We start from the raw sequence: 23,480 nt of genomic DNA, 5'->3' as shown, positions 1-23,480 counted from the left end.
AACGCACAGTGTGTTGCTCACCTGGTGACACTCGATTAACAGAGAATCCCAAAGCAATGCATAAATAAGCTGACAAGTAAACACCAGCGTACCAAGGGTTTAGGTCTACCTATCAAAAACAGAAAAGACCTTGAAGGCTGTTTATGATATCATAAATCTTCCGCTATGGTCTGTATTGTGTTGGTACCAGACTTCTTCGCGTGAAAAATCTGCTCTGAGGTACAAGAGAAGTAATTACTGAGGCTTCCCAGGGACTGAAACAGAATCACCAAATAAAACGTTTTAGGGTTTTCTTCAATTAATTTTTGGAGAAGATTTGGTAATTCTGTGTACTACCAACAGCGTAAAAGGATTTAACCTTGAATTGACTGTTTGAAAGCCGTGTATTCTTTCTCGAAGGGCAGAAAAAATAGTGCAGGGCCGCCTCTCACTCTCTCTGAAAAAACACTGTAATATCATTTCTTTCTGAATTTATATTTCAGACGGGAATTAATTATTAATATCATCAGCACTTGACTATATCCAGCCAAAAACCTAGATGGTCTAAAACAGTCTTTTTACCTAAGTCTGGTTCAAAAATATCCATCTACAGTTATCACAGTTATCATCAGTATGGTAAATTACTTGCAGTAACCACAAGGCAAATATTCGTTAACCCTTCTCCCGCTCGGCACAGAGAAAGGCCCGCCGTTTACTGCTGGTCGGTCATTGTAAATGGGACCGAGCGAGGCAGCGCCTTGGCTCTCGGGCTAGGAAGCGTGAGCTGTATTCTCAGGTGGAAGTGAGAAGGGACACTGGTCTTGGGAGGTTTTGTGCACATCCCTGCCAGGAAATGACGCAATGGGTTGGCCGACCTCAGAGTCCTTGTCGGCTCTGGCACTGGTGACTCGCAGTCACCTCTAGGAAGTTGGACAGTGGGCTGGGGTTCCTTAGGAGGATGGATTTGCAATGCACGTCTAGGTTTTAAAAATAATCAGGCCAGTCTTCAACTACCCTTGGTCTTGGTTCGCTGTTAATTTAGAATGGGCTGCACAGATGGACTGCTGGTTGAGAATGGGTATACCGATGGACTGCTGGTTGAGAATGGGCTTTACAGAATGGACTCACAGAGCTCGAAGTCCACCCTGAAGTCAGCTGAAACCCTGACGGTGAGGCTGCCCGAATCCCTTTCCATCGCAAGTGAGAGGGATGGGGCAGAAAGTCAGTGCTGAAAGTGGCAACTTGTGAGCCAGATATGACCCGTATACATGATTTAGTTGGCTCTCAGAGGATGGGAAAATGCGCAGATTTTAAATTGGGAGATTTTGTAAGACTTGTGGATTTTCAGTTCTTAAAATTAGAAGTGGCAACACTCAGCCTGTTTAGCATAGCAAAGACAGGAGGGAATTGCTCATTTTAGGGGGGAAAAAATGGTCTACTGCACTGTGGCCCACCTAATCCGATCACACTTAGAGTGGTTCTCGTCACACTGTTACGTTATCCTGACGTTTGAGTTTGTGACCTCTGGTAGAATCGGATTAGGGGGTTGCCCTGTGCACACCAAACTTGGACGAATGCAATCAGAATTGAGGTGTATTCAAGTAATTTGTAAGGAATGATCATTAAAATACCAACATTTGCCAATGATTAACATTTTGGAAACAAATTTCTATAGGTTCATATCCTTCTGACTCAACTACACGGGATGGGCTCCTTGAAATGGGGATAAGCAGACACACAGGGAGTCCACGGAGAATTACTGTGAGCCTGCGTCTGTCTGTCAGGCAAGGTTCTCTTGCGTACAAGTGCTGCAAATGTGCTCAGCTCACTGATGCCCCCCCCCCCCAATGATGACTTACATAAGTGAGAAATCCAGGGGTGTCTGCCTTCTGGGGGGGACTCAATTCAGGAAATCAAATAATATCGTCTTCTCTTTCTCCCTCCCTCCTTTCGCTCATCCGCCTTTTTCTCTTTCTGACTCTCAGCTCTGTCTCCCTGTTGTCTTAATTTTCTAGCAACTTCTCTCGATATGGTGGTAGAGACGGTCACTGACAGCAAGCCGAGACTTATATTGTCCCTTAAGACGTGATCTAAGAAAGAAAGAAAGATAACTTGTCTCTGAGAAGCCCTGGCGTTTCCAGGAAGGAGTCTTTCTTGGCCCCGTTGGGTCACACCCGCATTAATTGAACGAATACTGCGGGTAGTGCCTGCGCTGGGTCAGGCCCTGGCTCGGTGCTTGGAAACCCAGCGAAGCCCGGCTCGTATCTGTCTTCCGTCGCGCGAGGAGGCGGAAGGGAGTCACAAAACAAAAAATAAACTTAATGAGCAAGAAAGTTAGACAGCACTTTAAAAGTGAAAACAGCTACAGGAAAAATTTTTTTTAAGTTTTGAAAGGCCCCCCAGGTGAGGAGCCTTTGGAGTGAAGACCAGAGGCGGAGGGACCGTCCGTGTGCACCGTGACCCCAAACCAGTGTTTGCCCTGCTCACCTTCACGTCACCAGGCGCGGTGACCCTGCCCAGCCCTCTCTCTTCCACCTGCCTGGCGGGGCTCCCTCTGCGAGAGTTGGCAGGAGTGGGCGCGGGGAGAACATACGGTCTGTTGGAAGAATTCCTGGGCAGCAGAGTAGGGAGGGGTGAAGAGCATGGCCCCTGTGTATATCTGTACCCCAGATCTGCAGTCCAGTGAGTATATGACCTTTTGCTGTGGAGAGGAGCTCTTAGTTGATTTTTGTTAAGAATGATATCTACAGAGAATTGTTGAAAATGAGGAAGTCCATGTAAAGCCCAGTGTTTAATACATCATAACAACTTAATAAATGTTTGCTATTAAAATCATTGTTGTGATGCCGAGGAGGAGGAAGAGACGGAGGAAGCATCCTCAGCCATCCGAGGGCTGTCCTACCCACAGCGCATCCTGATAGCGCCTCCAGTTTGCAGGGTGTGTGTGTTCCGTCATTTATCCTCACAGTCGCCCTATGAAACAGCATCGTTTTCATCCCCATTGTACAGAAGCGGAAACTAAGACTCAGATGTGCTTTTCTGGGTGTGTATCTCTACCTTTCAGCTCCTGGCCCGATGCTTTTGGGATCACATCTCTCTCCTTATTCCTTTGTTTCAGAAATTCCCACGGCGGAATAATGCGCGATGAAGAAACGGGCTCAGGCTGTAGAACGCTGGGTACATGCCCAGCGCCTGTCCCTCGGCTTCCCTGGCCCAGCTGGGACTGGGTGGAGCCAGGGACTTCTACCCGCTGGGGGCTACAGGCCTTTACCTGGGTGCAGGCTCAGAGCTAACCCAGTAAACCAGTGGCCATTCGTTTGGGGAACCGTACGGTGACCTCTGTTTCTATCGGGAAGAGGCCCTGTAATTGAGCCTCTTCCTGGGAGCTGCGGACTCCCGGCCACTTGCTGTGGGACCAAGACCTCCCAGCAGGCTGTGGGCGGCAGGCACACTCCCCAGCCCTGCGGTGTCCCGCTGTGCTTCATGGCACGTGAGCTTGCACCTTGAAAAGCTGTCACAGGGCTTCTGTGACAATTCTGAGCCAACGGGGGTGGGGCACCTGAACCAGAGAGCAAGGACCAGATTGGGCCTGAAGGTCGGCGACACCCAACTGGACCTAAGTCTCCCCCTGCTCTCTGAGTGGTTTTAGACAAGTCACTTGCCCTGAACCTCCATTCTCCATGTGGACACCGTGAACCCCGGGCCGTACATTCTCAGAAATCCCAGAGGTTCCTTCCAGCTGGAGTAGGCTGAACAGTGGCCGCCCAGAGATACCTGGTCTTAACCCGTAAACATCACCTGAGAAGGAAAAGGGTCTTTGTAGTTGAGATTAAGTTAAAGATCTTCATATGAGGAGATTGTCCCGGATTATTTCAGCAGGCCCTAAATCAAATCCCAGGTGTCTTTGTGAGAGAGAGGCAGGGTGTCCAGCCAGTGAGGCTCAGTGGTTGAGCGTCGACCCATGCACCAAGGGGTGGCCAGTTCGATTCCTGGTCAGGACACATGCCCAGGTTGTGGGCCCGATCCCCAGTGGGGGGCATGCAGGAGGCGGCCAATCGATGTTCTCTCTCTTTGATAGAAACATTGATGTTTCTATCTCTCTCTCCCTCTCACTTTCTCTCTCTCTGAAATCAATAAAGAAAAAAAAAATTTTTTTTAAAGAGAGAGGTAGGGTGAGATACACACACACACACACACACACACACACACACACGAGATGATGATGTGAAGGCAGAGACAGAGATGAGCGTGACGTGGTCACACAGGAATGGGACAGCCTGCAGGGAATGTTCCCTCGGCCTCCGGAGGGCGTGTGGCCCCATTAAAGCGACGCTGACCTCGGGCTTCCGAACGACGTGGAACACATTTCTGTTGTTCCAGCCGCCATGTTTGTAATTTGTTATGGCAACAGGAGGGAATGAGTCCACTCCGAGGGCATCGGGTCTCACCTGTCCTTGCTGCCCTTCTACCCAGCAGAGCCTGTCATCTCACGTGCTGCCTGTTTAGAAACAGAACAAGACACTGTCTTGCTTTCCACCTGCAGAGAGACCAAGTGCTCAGGTGGCCACACAGTCCCCACCGCCCTCGCTTGGCACGTGTGTCCGCGGTTGCCCCCAGCCCAGCGCAGCCCCCGCCCTCTGCTCCCTGCGCCTTCTCAACCTCGTCCTCACGAGTCAGTTTCCAACCGAGCATCTTGCATCAGAAAAGACGGGAATTTAATGACCTTGTGATCATTAGTCTGTGAATAATGAAGACAACATTCATTCCGGCACCAAGTATATTCATTCAGTAAATATTTCTTGAGCATCACTGTGTGCCAGCCACAGGCCACAATAGGGAGCCTGTGACAATGGGGAACCTGGCGGGGAAAGAGCTCCTTCTAACGGAGCTGGTGCTGCGGAGGGTCACGCACAATGAAGCTTTTATGTATGTACTCCAGCTCCGACTGCAGCGACATTCTAATTTTCCAAGATGGTTAGCAGGGCATCAGAGCCATGTCTCTGCTGGTGAACTTCCTCACAGAGTGTTCCCTGGCTTGAATTTCTATAAGGGGTCCTGAGAAATGTTTGGAGCACTGAAGACAGCTCTTGGGGCTAAGCAATACAGAGCTGGGGTCATAAGAGGGTCCTCTTATTTCTCTACATTCCACAGGACATGCCTGTGCTCACGTTACCCCTCCAGTCAACTCAGAGCTCTGGACTCTGAGGAGGGTGCTGGAGGAGTGAAAACACTATGGGGGTGCCCTGGCCAGTGTGGCTCAGTTGGTTGAGTGTTGCCTCATGCACCAGGAGCTCACCAGTTTGATTTCTGGTTGGGACATGTTGCCAGAGTTGCAGGCTTGATCCCCAGTTGGGGGCGTGCAGGAGGGAGCTGATCAGTGTTTCTCTCTCATCGATGTTTCCCTCTGTCTCCCTCTCCCTTTCTCTCTCTTTCTGCAATCAATAAAAACACATTAGAACAGGGAACAAAACACTATGGGGAAGAAAGAAGAATATTCTAATTGTCCTTCTTTTCATCACTTCTCCAGACTCCAGATGCTCTCAGAAGGAAAAACAGCAGTAACACCAATGGGATTTCCTCCCTCCAGCACATCCTCTCTTGGAGCCGTGACTCAACTTCCTGGGCTGAAATGATGCCCCTTGAAATGAGGCTCCCTGCCCCTGGGGACTCCAGTGGAAAAACCGAGTCATTTCTGATGTCTGCTTCTCCTTCAGACCCACTTCGGGGCATCCCAACATTGTTTAAAATATATCCAGAATTCTACTACTTCCTTCTACTTCTTCACGTCCACCCATGTCCAAGCCACCATCACTTCCTGTTTTGACTCCTGTGGCAGGATGCTGACCCTTCTCATTGCTCTTACACATTCCTCCCTACCCCTAATCCGTTCTCCACGTATGACCACAGAGAGTCTTTCAGTACACTGCAGTCATGCCCACGTCATCCCTCACTCCAACCTTTCACATGCAGAATAAAACCCCAACTCTTCACCACAGTCCAGGAGGCCCTGTCCGGTCCGGCTCCTGCCCCCCTTCAAACCTCATCTCCTGTCCTTCTCTTACCTTGCCTCCTGACACTAGCCTTCCTGCCATTGCCCTAACTGCCTTGACACGTCTAGATGTTCCAGGGTTACCTCTTCTGAGAGCCCTTTTCTACCCACCCGAACTCTCTAAGAGCTCCACGCTCCCAATGGGCCCCCGTCTGCCCCTAGGTGTCAGCTTATCTATGTATCTTCTGCCTCTCAGGCTAAATGGTAAAGTCTGTGAAGACAGAAGACACCCCTTGTCCACAGCCCCAGCACCCAGAATAGTGTTAGGCATTTCATGGTGTTCAACAAACACTTGAAAAAGAAAATAAATAAAAGGCCAGGAGTACAATCCAGGCGAAGGTCTTGAGCTTCTTTCTACTCCAACAATCTCGGAGTCGCTGAGTGGCCCAGCAGCCCAGCTCACCTGAATAGTGATTTAGGATCTCAGCAAGTTTAGTTGGTGCTGCTTGTTTGAGACTGAGTTGATTTTCCCCTCCTGGATTCCTTCCTGTGTAGGCAGCTGACTGCAGGGCTCAATGAGTTAACCTAGGATGTAGTAAGACTCAATAAATGTGTGTTGAATTGACAGTTGGGTTTCTATGATAAGCAGCAAAGAGTCACAATAGAAATTGCAAAAAAAAAATGATGTGCTTGATGATTGACTACATACTGCTCTCCTGATACCTGCATAAACAAACAGCACCATACCTATTGTGACACTCTTATATTTTGTGATCAACGGGAGGGAGTGGGATAGGTGATCAAGGGGACATTGACTCCTGGATATGATCTAATTATTATAGAGATATTTTCAGAATCATGGACCTGCGTGGCACTGTAGAAACCATCCAAGGAAAAGAGTGAATTAGATTTTGTCCATGAGATCCTCCGTGTGCTCCTCAACTCCTCCTCTGGCTATTGAGTTTCTTCTTTGAAGAGGTAGACCATTTATCTTCTGAAACGTATATACTCTTATACCAAAGACATACCGTTGATCACACGTAGTTGCCTCTGGGCATTCTTCATCAATCGAGAAAAGATCTGCGGTGTGATGACTGGGAGTGTTGGGGGCAAGAGCCCAGGGTGGTGCTGTGCCACTGAACCACAGCCATTCTCTGCGTATCTTGCATTCAGCTCTCACAATGGAATTATGCTTATTTCAAGGCAAGTACAGAGACGGGAGAATTTGGGAATGTGATGGAAACCGCAGGAACCATGGAAGCCTGCGACCTTCCAGGGGAGGAAAGAGGTTGAAAGGAAGCCACGCCGGGCTGACTGGGGTCCTGGGTGACTGCACACTGCAGGCACGCACACCCTGAGACTCCTGTCTCACAGTCTGCAGCTGCTCTCGCTCACGTACTCCTCTCGGCCTCACCCCTGCCGGAACCCTTGCCTTAGGCCAGTGATCGGGATGAAGCCTTCGCTCCCCCCAGCTGGACGTGGAACCCAGCCCAGCACCAGGGGTGCAGCAGGGGAATTAATGCTGCAGATTAAAACTGGAACTTTAAATACGTACTTCACAGAAACGTTACTGTAACCCAGATTAGACGTCATTGGAGTTTCTCTCTTGCCACAGTGAGAGCACCCAGGTCTTCTGCTGGGTTGGCAGTGACATGGGCTGCTGTGGGCCGGCCTCAGAACCCATCACCCAGCAAAAGAGCATTGTTTCCATGGAAACCTGCAGTCTGTGACCCAAATACCCAGGTTAAAATGTGGCGGTTTTATTTCACTCAATGTGTGGGTCAGCTGGGGATTGCCAATATCAGATAAAAATTGGGCTTCTTTTCTTAAATGTGTGGATTTGTTTTTTCCACCCAGATTGTCCATTTCTGTCAGAATAACGGGGGACCCTGTATTCTAAAGCGTCTGTGTCGAGGTGGAAACTCGGTACGGCAGAATTAGCCAAGGCTGAGTTGGAAATCCTTCTCCGGCCCTTGCTCATCGCTTTTCCTTCTATTTCCCAAAACCCTGCAGGGCGAGCCTTGCTGAGACTTACGGACAAGAAGCTGGAGCGAATGGGGATTGCCCAGGAGAACCTCCGGCAGCACATCTTACAGCAGGTGCTCCAGCTGAAGGTGCGGGAGGAAGTGCGGAACCTCCAGCTGCTCACACAAGGTGCCCTGCTGCGTCGGGGGGGGGGGGGGTTCGGGGGGCTGTTGCTGGGGGGGAACTCCGCCACACAGGGGGCCAGGGACCACCTGTCATTGGTTCGGTGCTGTTTTGTTTTGGCAGCATCCCCTTTATTTAAAAAAGTCTGTCGATGTAAAAGCCACTTCTCAAACTTCCCTCTTTCATAGCTCACTGAGAAGGATGCTCAGAGGAGTCTCGGATGGGCGGGCAGGGCGGTCTTAGTTCATTGTCAAGGTCATCACACAGCACAGTGCAGTGCAGAGCTCTCTCCGTCTGGCCCACTCGGACGGGGCCTTGGAATCCGAGCGGTCCCATCGTTCCTGTGACCAGTGTTTGGTTTCACTTGGCTTTTTGCCGACTACCCGGGGGAGGCCATTCTAGAGGTCTGTGTCTATGTGCACACGCGTACACACACACTCCAGAGTTTGTGAGACCGCTGTTTAGAATCTTGAAAATAGAACCATTTTTTAAAAAAAACACACAATAGACTCTAGGGAAGTTAAAACTGGAATGTTAAGACCATATAATTCTAAACAAGAACAATTAATAACTTCAATATGTTGCGATCACTTGAGAGTTCCGTGGCTGGAAGTGACGGCATGGAGCTGGAATTCGGAGAAAACCTGAGGTCACTCTGTGTGGAACTCGTTTGTCTCCGGTTTTGGTTGCTGTCAACCGCCATCGGCTCTAACCCTTTATTTTATTTTCATGCCCCATTGTATATCGTTTTAAATGAAAGGATAATAAGATATGTATTTTTGAGAGCCTTGGGTGTTTTTCGATATGTGGAATATTGTAATTGGATGCATACTGATACTGGAGAAATCTGGGTCAGCCAAGTTTTATGTTATTGCATTTAGATGAATCCAGTAATAGTCATTTGCCTGGAGGAAGTAATGTACTGCCTAAAAGCGGTCTGCCCCAGAAGGATAAATATAGACGTCAAGTGATATGAAAATAGTATTGTTTATTTGTTAGGCATTATTTGTACTTGTCTCCAGAGACTTCCACTGGTAAATGGATAGGTATGGGTACATCGAGTGATTTAAATTTGAATTTGACACATTGATATACACTAAAGTTTCTTTTAAGAAGTAAATAGAGAGCCAAAGATTTATCACAAGAAAGTCCAGTGTGATGCTATTCATAAAACTGAAAAACTAGAAACTACCTAGAGGGCCAGCAATATGGAAAGAATTGAATAGTTCTGCTTAAATTCCTACAATCCAATATAATGCAGCTATTCACATTACACTTTCATAAATATATAACAACATGAGCGCGTATTCAAGAAGTGACAGGAAGTGGCGGGGAGAGGCCATATATAAAATTTTATTTAAATATGAGCCCCATTTTATAAAAAATATTTTTATATGTACATAGAAAAAGAACTGCAAAGGAATATGCCGATATTTTGATAATGGTTCTCTCTGGGTGGTGGTATTGTGGGTGATTTTCATTTTCTCCTTAATATTTTTCTGTACTCTCCAAATTTTCTAGTGTAAGTCCATATTACAGTTATGATCAGAAAAGACACATGCATTTTTACAGCTTCAATCACATGCATGGCTCGGCCAGGTGCTGTTTGGTGTCTGAGGTTTCCTCCGCTCCGTTTTGTTTTCCTCCTGTGATGATATATAAAACAAAAATGGGACCTGAATTTATCACGTGTGCCCTAGACTCTTTTTTATCTCTGCTGCTGTCAGCCTGCAGAGTGTTTGCTTTGCACAATCATTTTCTACAGCTTTCATCGCCCTAGATGCATAATATATAAGATTTTTCCTGAGATAGTCCTCAAGTCTATTAAGCTAAATATATGTTTGTGTTCTGGGAAGGTAATGCTAAGTTCAGCCTTTTCAGCTCAGTTGGCGTCTCTTTCTTTAGCTCTGGAGAGCTGAGCCTGTTGGATCCTTGCATTCCGTTCCCTCTGAAGGAGGTCGCCTTCTCCAGCTCTTGGATATGGTGTCCGCACTCACAGTACCTTCTTCATTGCTTTCCACGTCAATGTTCACACCCATTTCATGTCAGGCAGCCTTTGGGAAACCCACAGCCTTCTTGAAAAGATGGTTTCTTCTTAAAACATGAAACAAAAAATGGGCAAGCTGTTTTATGGTCTTTTTGTTTTGTTTGTTGTTGTTGTTGTTGACTGATAATAGAAGTTCTAAAGACAGCTGGGGTTGCCTTAAAAAAAACTGGGTCTAGGTTTGCTATAGAAGGATGGAAATTGGACTTTTGGTGGTGAGCACGCTGTAGTATATACAGATATTCAGTTATAGTATTGTATCCCTGAAGCTCATATAATGTTGTATACCCATGTCATCTCATTTGAAGACAAAATATCACCCATTAAAAGTCACTCCCCATTTCCTCCCAACATCCCCCCACCCCACCAGCTGCCAGCCCTTGGAAACCTCCAATCTGCTTTCTGTCTGTTGGCCTGTTCTGGACATTTCCTGAAAATGGATTCATTCAATATGTGGTCATTGGTGACTAGCTACTTTCACTTAGGATAATGTTTTCCAAGTTCACCCATGTTGTAAGTAAGTGTTAGCATTTTATCTCTTCTTATCCCCAAATAATATTCCGTTGCATGCGTGTAACATTTTATTTATCCATGCATTAGTTGACGGACATTTGTTTTGCTTCTGAATCTTGGCTATTATCAGTAATGTTGTTTTTCAACATTTGTGCTCAAGTTTTATATGGACCTGTTTTCATTTCTCTTGGGTATGTTCCTAGGAGTGGAATTGTTGAGTCATATGATAACTCCATATGTAACCATTTGAGGAGCTGCCAGACTGTTTTCCAAAGCAGCTGTATCATTTTACGTTCCCATAAGCGATGGATGAGGGTTCCAATTTCTCCACATCCTTGCCAACATTTGTTATTGTCTTTTTTATGATAACCATTCTGATAAGTGTGAAATGGTGCCTCACTGAGATGTTGAGTTGCATTTCCCCGATGGCCAGCAGTGGTGAGCACATTTTCACGTGCTCATCGACCATTTGTGCATGTTCTTTGGAAAAACATCTATGCAGATTCTTTGCTTGTTTTTTAATTGGATTCTTTGTGTTTTCCAAGTTTTATTTTTGACCCACCATGTTTCACCATGCTTAATTACCCATTTTATTTACAAGATCTAGAGCTAAATATGTGGTGGCTGTTTCTAAAGAGGAACCCCATCTTCAAAGGGGGAGTCTTGCCAGCACTGGAGGCATTCAGAAGAACCTGCCACAGACTCGGAGACCAACTATATAATGAAATAAATGAATGGACTTTAAACATTCTTTTTTTTTTTTTTGCTCCCCCCACCCCCCGGACTCTAAACATTCTCTCTCAAGGAAACAACATGATTTTGGATGTAGAAACCACACACACACACCTCAAACCAGTTGCATTAGTTTGTAATCAGACCTCCAAATTAGACACACCACCTGAAAGCTCATTTCCCCATCTTTCTAGAGGAAATAAAATAATAGATAACTAAGCCTACTTTCCCAACTTGTCTTAAGCTTTTAATTCCACACCAGTCATTTTCACCCAGTTGGCCAGGAGCCCCAGGACAGTAATAGGACCAAGATGGTCAGAAATAGACGGAGATGATCCTGGCCAATGGGAGTTACCTGAACTCAAGGAAGATGAAATATTTGTCCTCCTTTTCCTTGCTGTCCCCCTTCTGGATGCTGACCAGAAGACAAGAACTATAAGGTATTTAACACAGGTGTGTGGTGGATATACAGTAAATATATCTGTTTATAGGCACCAGGACTGCAACAGGACAGAAATTCCTGAACCAGCTCATCAACTAACCAGAGCTGTCTTTCAGCTGAGATTCTGGCCTCTGGTTTCCCTGCCTTTATCCACAGGGGCCCTGTAACCACCTGACATTTGCAAGCAACATAATCAATGTTTGGCCCTGCTTTAATGTTGTTTCCCTTGGTCCCTTTGAAGTGGTTCCCTCTTCCCCGCAAGCCTTGTGGTCCTCTGTGTCCCATCAGTGGCTCCACAGGATGTCCATCTGGTGGACTTGCTTGTAGGAAACTTTGCCCTGTGAGGGCACCTTCAGTTTTCTCTCAGGACACTCAGTGCAGAGCTGGGAATGTTACTGTTATACTTTCCTTTTGCTTGACTCATGACAGACGGAAGGAGAGGTGTCTTTTGTGACACGGAACAGGGTGCACACTATTTTGGGATCCTTTAAAGTGATCCATAACCAACTGTATGATGGACATCATTCGCGTTTTATTAATGGACAATATCTCTAGGAAGAAAATCACCCCAGGGATCCCAAAAGCTTTCCTCACACAGCTAATGCGTGTTAAATGTTTACTGTATACAAAGCACAGCACCACTTGTCATGTCTACTCCTGACATTGACCCTCCCCTAACCAGTACTGTTGGTCCCAGCTTACACACGGGGAGGCCGAGGATGGAGAATGTCAGTGATACACCCAACGTCAGACAACTAGGAAAAAGCACAGCGTAGGTCTGCCTGACTCCACAGCAAACTCTTCTCCAGTACACGTCTCTACCTCTGATCTGGCAAACGGGAAGAACAATTCCTGTTTCGTGTGGTGCTAAGATGATTGAATGAGATGTTATGTAGATGCCACAGAGCATAGTTCATGGCATGTGCTTTGGAAGCCGGTTGGCAACGTTTGGTGTCAAGGGCCAGGGAGTCAGTATTTCAGCCTCTGAGGGCTGCACGATGCCGAAGCAACCACAACCAGTCTTTAATGAATTGGGCCTGGCAGTGTTCCAATAAAACATTATTTACAGCTGTAATTGCTAGGCGTGGTTTGTGGGCCCCTATGTTACAAGAGTAAAAATATAAACTTTTGATATTAGTTCCATCAAGATTATTGTTTTTATACTTAGTATCTTCCCTTTTGAACTTAAATTGCTTCCTTCAGCCCCAGGGGCACTATAAGGTGGAGCCACCTCTGGCTCCTTTTCAGTGTTTTCTCATCTACAAGTCCATGGGTCGTGTAAAAATGTAACAGCAACTGCGAGAGGTAGGTAAACTCATGCCGTAGAAAGCAGTGCTCCCACCAGAGAATAAGTCAGATGAAGGTAGTAAAAGCATCCATCTTGAAATGCCTTTTTAATTAGTGCCTCCAAAATGAAAAAAAAAAAAAAAAAGGAGAGCATGGTTGTTTACTGAGGCCAGTTATAGCTCATTAAACATTCGTGTTTCCCAAAAGACTTTTTTCCACATTGTCCAAATATATGTGTCAAAATTTAATTGCGAATTGCATGACCAGATGGACTTTCCCAAAGCTCCATCTTTTGAAACAACACAAATTAGAAACACTACTTTCCAATCCAAGGAGACTTTTCAGAACCATGTGTACAGACTGGGTATTTTAGTCCGGTCACCCCCGCAATGATACTTCAGCAACTGAAGTAGTTCATCCGAATTGAAATAGGCCATCTGGTCCACCACCTAGCTTAGAGAAGGAAGTCTTTATAAAACATAGCAATAGACTCGCTGAGAAGTTTTCCAATCTCACTTTGCAGATCTGGGCACCAAGACCCAAAGAGGATTAGAAGATAGTCCATGGCTACCCAGCTAGTTAGTGGCATAGCTGAGACCGGATCCCAGTTCTCCTAATACCCAAATATTCATTTTCTCACTGTTTTGTTTTTCTCACCCAAGGACATTTTTGCATTCATCTTCAGATAGAGCAGGAGAGAGAGGGAGGAAGAGAGAGAGAGAGACATTGATGCGAGAGACACATCAAGTGGTTGCCACCCACACAACCCCAACCGGACTGGGGACAAACTGCAACCGAGGTACGTGCCCTTAGCGGAAACCGAACCCGGAGCTCTCTCGTCCATGGGCCGATGCTCTAACCGCTGAGCCAAACCAGCCAGGGCTTTCTCACTGTTTTGAAGTATGATTTACATATGGTAAAATTTTCATTTTTAGTGCACAGTTCTGCAAGTTTCAACAAATGCATACAGTTGTATAACCACCACCACCATCAGGATACAAAATAAAAGTTCCAAGATATAAAATAAAAATACTCTCCTTTGTACCCCTTCATTGTCCACCCTCTCGTTACTCCCAGCCCCTGGCGGCCGCCGGCATGTTTTCTGACCCTTCAGCTTTTCCCTTTGCAGAACAGTGGGTAGGTGGACGCCTAGAGTCTGGCTGTCGCACTCACTCCAGTGCTTCGAGATGTATCCAGACCGCAGTGGGTACCACGGGCTCCTTCGTTTCCGTGGCTTGGTCTTCCACTGGATGGATATGCCACAGTTTGTGTATCCGTTCCCCGGCTGAGAGACATCTGGGTTGTTTCCAGTCTGGGCAAACACTCACACAACGGGCGGAAGCACTCACATACTTTTGTGTGAAACCCATTTTTACTTCATTGGGTACGTGCCTGGGAGTGGGATTGTGGGGTTCATCCTACATGTATGTTTAGCTTCATAAAAAACTCCCAATAAGAAAAGTAGATGGATGGTAGTAGAGAGTGGCTTTAATAGGTATAAAAATGTGGGTGAAAGTGTGTATTGGGCGTGTTCTGAAAAGTTCTGTGTTTTTATAGAAGACCCTCTCACACTTCCTGGAAACACCACAATGTGAAGAAGCCCATTTCACTGACAGTATCTAGTACATTGTCTCAAAATAAGTTCAGGTCGAAACATGTTTACAGTTTCCTCATTAATCTGCTAAAAATCTTCTTCACATCTTTGTTCAGGTCATAGGATGTGGCTTTCCTCAAATGCCACTGAGAAATGCCTCCTTTGTCTCTCCTCTGAGGAAGAACATCCCATACTAGGTCTAGCTCCCAGGAAGAAAACGTGAGCCCCTCGGGCTCCCTTCGGTGCCGAGGGGAGTATCACCGATGGCCTTTCCTAGTGACTCTCAATTTGCACCATTCGGATTCCTAGGCTTCTTGTCTTTCACTTGGTCATGCTCCAGGTGGGACAGATCTGGGGTTCACATCTCAGTTCTCCTCACACTCGGCTCTACTGCCTTCTCCCCGGGTTACATCAAGCTCTTCCCCTTCGTACTCGTCTGTCTTCATGAACGTGGTGATGACCCCCTTGGTTCCCCTCTTTTCTCTCAGGTCTCCTTCTGAGGCTGGCGGCAAGCTGTCTTCCCCTATCGCTCCCCAAATGTCAATGTCCCATCAATGTGTCCTCTTAACTCTTATTTTTCTTCCTCTCTGGGGAATGCCATCTATGCCCATTGCTTTAACCACCCCCTACTTCATAGTGACTGGCAAATATATCTTAGACTTCTCTGAACCTTCAGTTTCTCATTTTAATCTTCCCTAAATATGCCACTGACGACTCAGAAATATCCAAAGTTAACCCCCTTGTTTCTCTCACCATCTCCATGGTTTGTTCTGCCCCCTTATTTCTTCCCAAGGTTAATAAGGCCATTCCTCACTTCACCTCATATAGAAGCTCAGAGTCACCTTTGATGCCATCAAATGTAATCAGTGACCAAATCCCCTGCGTTCTGCTTGTGAAATGGGTTTCCAGTCGTCCCTTGCTCCACCCCACCCTTGCCAGTGTGCGTCCCTCTCCTCTCTAGCTCCTTCATCGACCATTAGAATAACCTGCTAATTATCATTTGCTCTTGTCTCAGCCCTAACCAATTCCTTCTCCTTTAATTAACATCCTACTTCTATTACCAGAGTTCATTTAAATATATTTCTGACCATATTACTTTCCTCCTTAAAACATTAATATCTCCCCATTGCCTACAGAATAAAATCCAAACTCTTGAGCATCCCGCAGAAAGCCGTTCTTGGCATTTTATAGATGCATTAACTTCGGCCAAGTCAGTCATCAGAGATTAAGGTCCCTCAATATAAAAATGGGGAGAGGCTCTATTTCACAGAGTTGTTATGAATATGGTATAATAAAATTCATGAAAGGACCTAGCCTTGATGAGACAGCACCTCTTCTGAGAAACCTTACCTCTCCTCTCAGGCAGAACCAATCATTCCCTCTTCTGCATTAAGCATTTTGTTCAGGCTGATAATGTCTTCATTCCACAGTGTCTTCTTGTTCTTCCATCCGGCAAGCGCAAGGCTCTGTGGCTACTGGGCATAAGAAGGAGCACCCAGTCTCGCAGGGGGGAGGGGATGTGTATGCCATGGTAGAGATGCAGAGATGTACAGGTAGCACAGAAATGGACCATAAATAGCCTCACCTGGGAATAGGGGGGATGAAGGAAGACTGCCAAAGGTATGACACATGAACTAGATCTTGAAGGATAAAAGTTTGGACAGAGGGGCGAGGGCTGGTTTGAGGCGGAAGGAGTAGCCTCTCCAAAGGCATGGTGGCACGGTGTCCCTCCATCTCCCCAGTATGTCGCCGACAAGCTCAGTTGTCCTCTGGTTTTGCTTTGTACTCCTTCGTCCTAGCACAGCACCCAGCAGAGAGTGGTTCCTCTGTTTTTCCTGATTTTAATTGAACCGTTGTGCTTTTTTCCTATTTGCTAAGTCTATTTCATTTTCAACGTAATCTCAGAGCTATGAATGCAACATCAATTTTTTATGGCTTCATAATTTAAAAATGAGAGTAGCTACAAAGCCATTTTGGATAATCTTTCTCCATGAGCAGCATGACCCGGAACCTCCTTTATTCTCTGTGATTTTTTCTTATTGGCTTGACCAGTAAAGATGATGGTGAGGGCCCTTAAGGATAGCACACACCTTTGGCAAGAGTCCTTAACTGTGTAAGCTACCCACTTGCCTTGACCTGTTTTGCCTAATATTTTCAGTTCTCAATGTTCTTCTGAGATATACTTTCAGGCAACATAAAGTGAATCTTTTCTCCTAAAACCCTTTTAATTGCACAGGGACTCATGGTAGATGAGGGTGTTCGATCAGCAATTTTATAGGATTTAATGCAGATTATTCTTCTGCAGTTGGGGGTCTTTCATGACCACGTCTTATTCAGTGTTATTTGGTTATGATCTGCCAACCAAATGTTCCTTCCTGGTCGCATCCAAGGTAGCATTTCCTCCGACTACTGCCTTTGCGCTTTCTCTAAACACATTTAAAAATCTTTACACCCTGTTGTACAAATTTTGTGACCAGGAATATTTCTAACTTCATCAAGTATTTGAGCCTTCAGAGAAACGTCCTGTGTCTGAGCTTTATGTCTAGAAGCCTACACCCAGATTTCTTTGTGGGCCTTTTGAAGCTCACATGCCAGTTTATCAGTAGGAGTAAGCATTGTGACCCAGGTACCTTAGCTAGCAGCCTCTATTTCATTTTTATTCTGTAGTTTCTATGGCTAATTCATTCAAGAAAGTGTTTTGTTTGAAGTGGGGCTGGACACGGACCCTGGCTTCTTGGCTGTTGCAATAGTCATGGTAGAAAAACACCTGCCCATCCTGAGTGCTGCTGATGGCCCCCACAACCAACATGTGGAAGAAGTACGACACCTTCTTCTAGTTTGGACACGTTCTAGCAGGAATTATCCTTGCCGTGGCTTCTGTACAACTCAGTGTTGGACGGGGTCTTTTACATGGTGGAGAGTAACCTTAGGAAACCCAAACAAGTCCAAATATATCATGTTTGCCTCTGCAAAAATCAACCTCGGCATTCTTTACCATTGATCCCTTTGCATTTAAGTGTTGTAGATGAAATAAACACATACTTGATGCCTCTTGTCCGGGCAGTTCAAGACGGCCATGGGCTTGCATTGTTATTTCCCCTTAACCTTGTGGTGTGACTGTGGATTTGCAGGATCTTGAATGACAGCTACTTACATGGGTTTTCCACAAGTGACACTGGTTGATTCCTTTAGGGAAGCCTAAACCCGTAGTCTGGGCTGTGTGCTGTTCAAATCTTCTACGGGTTTTTGGAAAGGCAACTGCATAGGACAGCGGCCTGTGGACTAGAAGGGAGAAAATCACAGCCATTTTCAGGGAGACACTGAGCGGGTTTGGCTTTTCTGAGAAGAAACAGAGAAATATGTCATCTATGTGCTTTAGAATCTCTGTCCCTGGTGTTCTATATTATCTGCTTTCTCTGGGGCCAGCAATTCCTGGTGCCCGGAGTAAAGCTTACACGGTGCAGATGTTCAAGGCTGTCCTTGTGCCCAGGATTCTACGTGCCAGTTCCGAAGGCGCCAGGCACCTCGTAGACTGCCCTGCGAATGGCCCAGCCCCGTGCCCCCGCCAAGAACGCAAATCTGTTCTTCTCTGAAACAACCCCTCCATTCTTAGGGTCCCCCTTTTTTTGTTTATCCCTTTGAAAGAGTAATTACACAGTCATTCATTCAGTAGTTTGTCCAAAAAACACTTCCTGAGATCTTATCATGCACCCAGCACTGTCTGTTATGTGTTAGGGACACAAGGGACGAATACGACAACCCTTGACCTTGAAGTCCAGTGGGAGAGACGTAAAGGAGGACACAGGTAAATGTAGGATTCTAGGACCGTGGAGCAATGGCATCCAGTCCACAAGGGAGAGACGTAAAGGAGGACACAGGTAAATGTAGGATTCTAGGATCGTGGAGCAATGGCATCCAGTCCACAAGGAATATACGTTAGGAACGTTCGAGAGTGAGTGACCTCTGAACTGAGCCAGGTGCCATAGTTAGCGGGCTGTGTTTATTTTCCCTTTAGTCATCAAATGTAAAATTGCCAAGACATTAGGAACTTTGGAGAGGTATATCATGCCATAAAAGTACATCAACTAAACAATGGTATATTTACTGCGTTTCTGCTGTGTGTCGGGCCTGTACTGGTTTGGTGAAATTCCGTGAGCAAGATAGACATGGTTCTCACATGCATGGGTTTTGCATTTTAATGGAGAAGATGCTCATCAAACAAGGAAGCATAGTGACTTGGTGAAGGGCGGGAAGGGGACTGTTAGCTGTACTTCATAGAGTGAGTAAGCAGAGGGGCCTCCCTGACCCCGAGGGATCTGGAAAGTCTCCCTAAGGAAGCTGAGGTATAAAAGAGGACACGGCGTTCACTGGGACAGGTGGGGGAAAGGTCGCGGCTGGAGGGGACAGTCTGGTCTGAGATTGACGAGGAGGCTTGGTGCATTCCAGGAATATGAGGGAGGTTAGCGAGTAGGGTTAGAGGGTCAAGGGTGAGAGGGATGGGGGGAGAAGGCAGGAAGTGTGGCTGGAAGGGGGAGGGAAGTGAATGCCTTGTTCTTCTACTCTCCTTAAGGAAGGTAAAGACGGGTGGGGGGGACCCCAGAAGTTTGCAATCAGAGACTATCCTGATCAGATCTGTATAACAAACTAAGAAAATAAGGAGATGTGCTGGGGAAGGATGACACGGTCCAGACGTCTGGGGAGGAAGCTGTTGCTTTCATCTCTGTAGGGGATGATGACAACCTGAATGAGGGTGGTGGCAAGTGGGCAGGAGAGGAGTCAGCTGGGCACTAGGCAAACCTGTGGTGATAGATTAAGAAGCAGTCAGTATTAAGATGTCTCTTAACAGCTTCTTATCCACAGAGCCTCACTCCCAGTCCTCCAGTGCCCATTTCTGGGGCTGCCAACAGGAAGCGCAGGGTTTGCTGAGCTGCCTGCTGCGTACCTGAGATACTGGGGCACGAGGAGATCAAGTTTATCTTCCAACGTGACATCATGATGAGGCAGAGATGCCCATCTAGCATTTCCTGATGCCCCCCCCCCATCCTGAGTAATCTTAATCTTGTTAGATCAATGACTTGACATTTTACTAGTTGCCGTTTTAATTGATTTAATTGAAATTGATTCGGCATAAATGAGTGCCTGGAAAATTATTAAAAGTGACCGCGAAGGTTTCGAATGCCTGCTCTGTACGAGCTCGCGTGGCTTTGACTTCTACACGGAAAGCTCCCTCTTTCCAAGCTCTGTCAGAGAGACGAGATGGGCACACAGCGCCGAGAACCTCGGAGTGTTGACCCGGGCGGCGCACGCGGTCTGGAAACACAGGGGAAGCCTTGGAGCAGACCCAGGCCGCCGGTTCTGTCTCGTTGGCTGGTTGTCATGATGCATGTTTCCAGTAAACTACATGTGTGAGTACTTACCTTTACTTCTGAGTGTCAGGAATTTTGATTGTTTTTTTTTTTCTTTTGTCATTTGTGTCCCTGAAATTCGGACCACACTGTGGAAAAGAGGAAGAGCTCATTTCATGGACCTAAATGTGTTGTGTTTTCATTGACCCCTTCCTGAGCCCTGGGCATTTGTTTTGCTGCACATTTACCATAATAATTTTGGTCTGGCAGGATTTGACATGTACTAAGGCATAAATAGATGGTCTCTAATTGCTCTTCTGTTTCTAAAAGTTTAAATACGCAGGCTCTTCTGTCTTCTCTCTCCCTCTTTTGTCCTTGATTCCCTGCTGTCCCTTCCCCTCCCCGATGCGCCCCTTCGCTGAAGACGCCTCTCAGCCCACAGAGCTATTAGAAATTTATTAATTAAGAACCTGTTTCTGCTTCTTTGTCAGGGATAATCATTTGTTTTAGGGCTGATTTTCTACTTTAATTAAATGAAAATGTCACTCAGTCAAATGAATTCATTTATACTTATCTATCCAGTTCTCCAGGCTTGAATTTCTTAGACTTGGGCTCGTCGTGTTTGCTCACAGAGTGAACTGAAAAATGTCCCTCACGTCGGTGTAAAAGGCTCACAAATGATGACTCCTCCCCCGTAGAAGTGCTGTGTGAACAGAGCTGTGATGAACAAATGTGCAAATGGTGGTTTTCTCGTGTCCCTGTTGTCTAAGCGCCTAGAGGAGTGGGTGTTCGAGGGTGTGTGTGTGCACACACCTGCCTGTGTGCCCGAGCAAGAACGTGGGTGCCACCCATCACCACGGTCCCTAAGGACTTCAAGAAAGTGTCAAAGTCCTATTTTAACCATCTGTGTGTCTTTATTTGCCTTTCAAAGTGCTAACTGACGGTGCAACATTGAAAGTCTACCCAATCTTTCCCTTCAGACTTTTTGAAGGGTCACTTGTTGAGTATGGTCTTATCTAACGGTACAGTATTTGCTTTAGGACATTAACATAGAAGAAGCATACTTAGTCATTCACTTATTGAACAACTTTCATTGGGTACCTACCATGTGTCGGCTAGGTATTCACTCTATGATAAACGGTGAGTTCCTTGAAATGGACCAAGTGGGCTGGGTGTGAAAGGTTCACCAAGGTCGTGTTGGCATGAGAAACCATGTCCGCGCTCCAGAAGGCTAACACCCTGGTCTTCGGAGATCTACTCTGCCCTCCCAGGACACGTGCTGAGAGGGGGAAGTGTTGCCTTGAATACTTCTCAGGAAAAAACTTCAGTTGAAGTAGCTCTCTGTCTTATTGTAAGGGCAGAAATTGGCACTGCCGCCCAGCTGGCATGGTTAGACTTCTATTTAGACTTTCTGGTAATCTCACAACCCCAGATAGGAACGCCTTAATCACCCACCCTCGGTGGAAAATCCCTGTGGGTACAAAGGTCAGATCTGAGGTGTTGTGCTAAAACACTGGCTCCCTCATGTACATATTGCCATTTTTCTTCCATGGTGTGAGCAGGCTGTTCACTTCACCTGTTTGGTTGTTGTTGTTGTTTGTTTGTTGTTGTTTTTTATTTTGAATGGTCTGGAGACAAAACTGGGTTTAAAGGGCTTGAAATTTGAGTTTCCAAAAGCTTAGTGAGTTACCCCATGAAATAGGCACAGTTTTCCTCTTTAAAGAAGTTATCCTTGTGTTGTCTTCTCTGCATCATCATATGAGTTAAGTGATGACTGCTTGGCAGTTTCTATTGTGAGAGACATTCTACTGGGAGTCACCTGGTCCCTTGGGTTAATCCAGTGGTTAGGAACTGCCAATGCTTGAGTTTTCTCATCCTTAAAATAGCTCCTGGTAGATACTAAGTGCTATGACAGTAAAGATAATTGTAATGATCATTACTTAGACTCCAGGGAGCCCATCCTATTCAAGCCTTGGGATTAAAAAGAAAAAGTTAAGAAAGATTTGTTGACCTTTTTGTCACTTGATAAAGGATGTTGAAAGTGTTGACCCTGGCTGAAACCCCACGTCCCAGGTGGAAAGGAAAAGGTGATTTGGTTTCTCCAAAGGCAGGAAAATGGCTTCAAGTCGGGAGCTCCATTCCATATCTTATAAGGGCAACTTATGGAGTATCCAATGGGATAAACATTTATTGAACATCTATTATGTGCAAGATACTGTACTAAACCAAGACAGTCTCTGCCTTCAAGGATCCTTTAGACCCATCAGCATTCCAAAGACTTAGACATTTAGCTTCTCTAAGTCATATCAAAATTGGTCCATAGGCCCAGAATACTTAGCCCCACATGAGGCCACGGTGAGTGGCAACAGCAACAATAACCACCACCGTTTATTGTGTACTTACCATGTATCAGCAGTGTTCCGAGCACTCTCTGCGTTGTCTTCCTGTCCTTACAACAACCCTATGAGATGGGAGTTATGATTATCCCTGTGCAGCAAGCCAAGAACAGTCACAGAGAATGATGAGTCCAGGCCACAGAGCTTAAGAAGTGATGGAGTGAGGATTTGAACAGAGGCTCTCTCCGAAGCCCATGTTCTTGGACATCACGCTAAGTTTGTTGCTATAACTCTGGCTACACTGTGAATCAATTATTTCATTGCTTTGCGCCGAGTTCCATGCCAGGAACTAGAGTTCCAGATGGGAACACAGTAGAATTGGTGCCTGTCCTAGCTGGTTCCAGGACCTAGGGAAGAGGAGGATGTTACAAAAAGAAGCATGTAGTCCTGTCTCAGCACCACCTCCGCAGCACAGCTTCATTATAACTACTTTCCTCATGTTTTCTCTAACGAAGCTCTTCTGTTTCTATACCTATTGGACATAGCATGTGTTAGTTTTTGTGTTGTTTTTTTTTATCCTCTCTCGAAGAAATTTTTCCATTTTTTATTCAGATAGAGCGGAAGGGAGAGAGAGGAAGAGAGAGAGAAACAGCGACTTGCAAGGGACACATCGAGTGGTTGCCACCCACACAACCCAGCCAGGGCCGGGGACAAACTGCAACCAAGGTACGTGCCCTTAGCGGGAACCGAACCCAGGCCTCTCCGGACCACAGGCCGACGCTCTAACCGCTGAGCCAAACCAGCCAGGGCGCATGTGTTAGTCTTGTTTTCCCACTCCATGAACACTCCCCCAGTCTCTCATCCAGTGGGCGGTGCAGCACACGTACTGTACACTTTCACCCCAGGGGCGTCTGTGTTCGTCTCTGGAACATGTTCAGCCAGTCAGCAGTCTTTCTTAATATTCTCAGTTAATTGCGCTCCCTTGCTTGTATTTATTCTGCTGTGGCCTCTTTTCCTTCCTTTTATTTTGTCCTATGGCGACCAGTTTTTACTATAATGGCAGAAAAAAAG

At 46.2% G+C, this 23,480-nt stretch overlaps 1 protein-coding gene across 1 annotated transcript in view; it reads left to right on the top strand.

The window, feature by feature from the left end:
* SAMD12 (sterile alpha motif domain containing 12) overlaps positions 1 to 23,480 on the top strand; it is a 397,021-nt gene that overhangs the window by 195,049 nt on the left and 178,492 nt on the right. The window contains exon 4 of the mRNA XM_036264449.1: positions 7,982 to 8,122. Coding sequence (XP_036120342.1) covers positions 7,982 to 8,122 — 141 coding nt within the window. The remainder of the gene's footprint in view (positions 1 to 7,981; positions 8,123 to 23,480) is intronic.

The sequence above is a fragment of the Molossus molossus genome, unplaced genomic scaffold (assembly GCF_014108415.1).
Source record: "Molossus molossus isolate mMolMol1 unplaced genomic scaffold, mMolMol1.p scaffold_m16_p_16, whole genome shotgun sequence".
Taxonomy (NCBI): Eukaryota; Metazoa; Chordata; class Mammalia; order Chiroptera; family Molossidae; genus Molossus; species Molossus molossus.
Note: the sequence above shows the minus strand (reverse complement) of the source record. Positions and strands in the feature narration are given on the sequence as shown.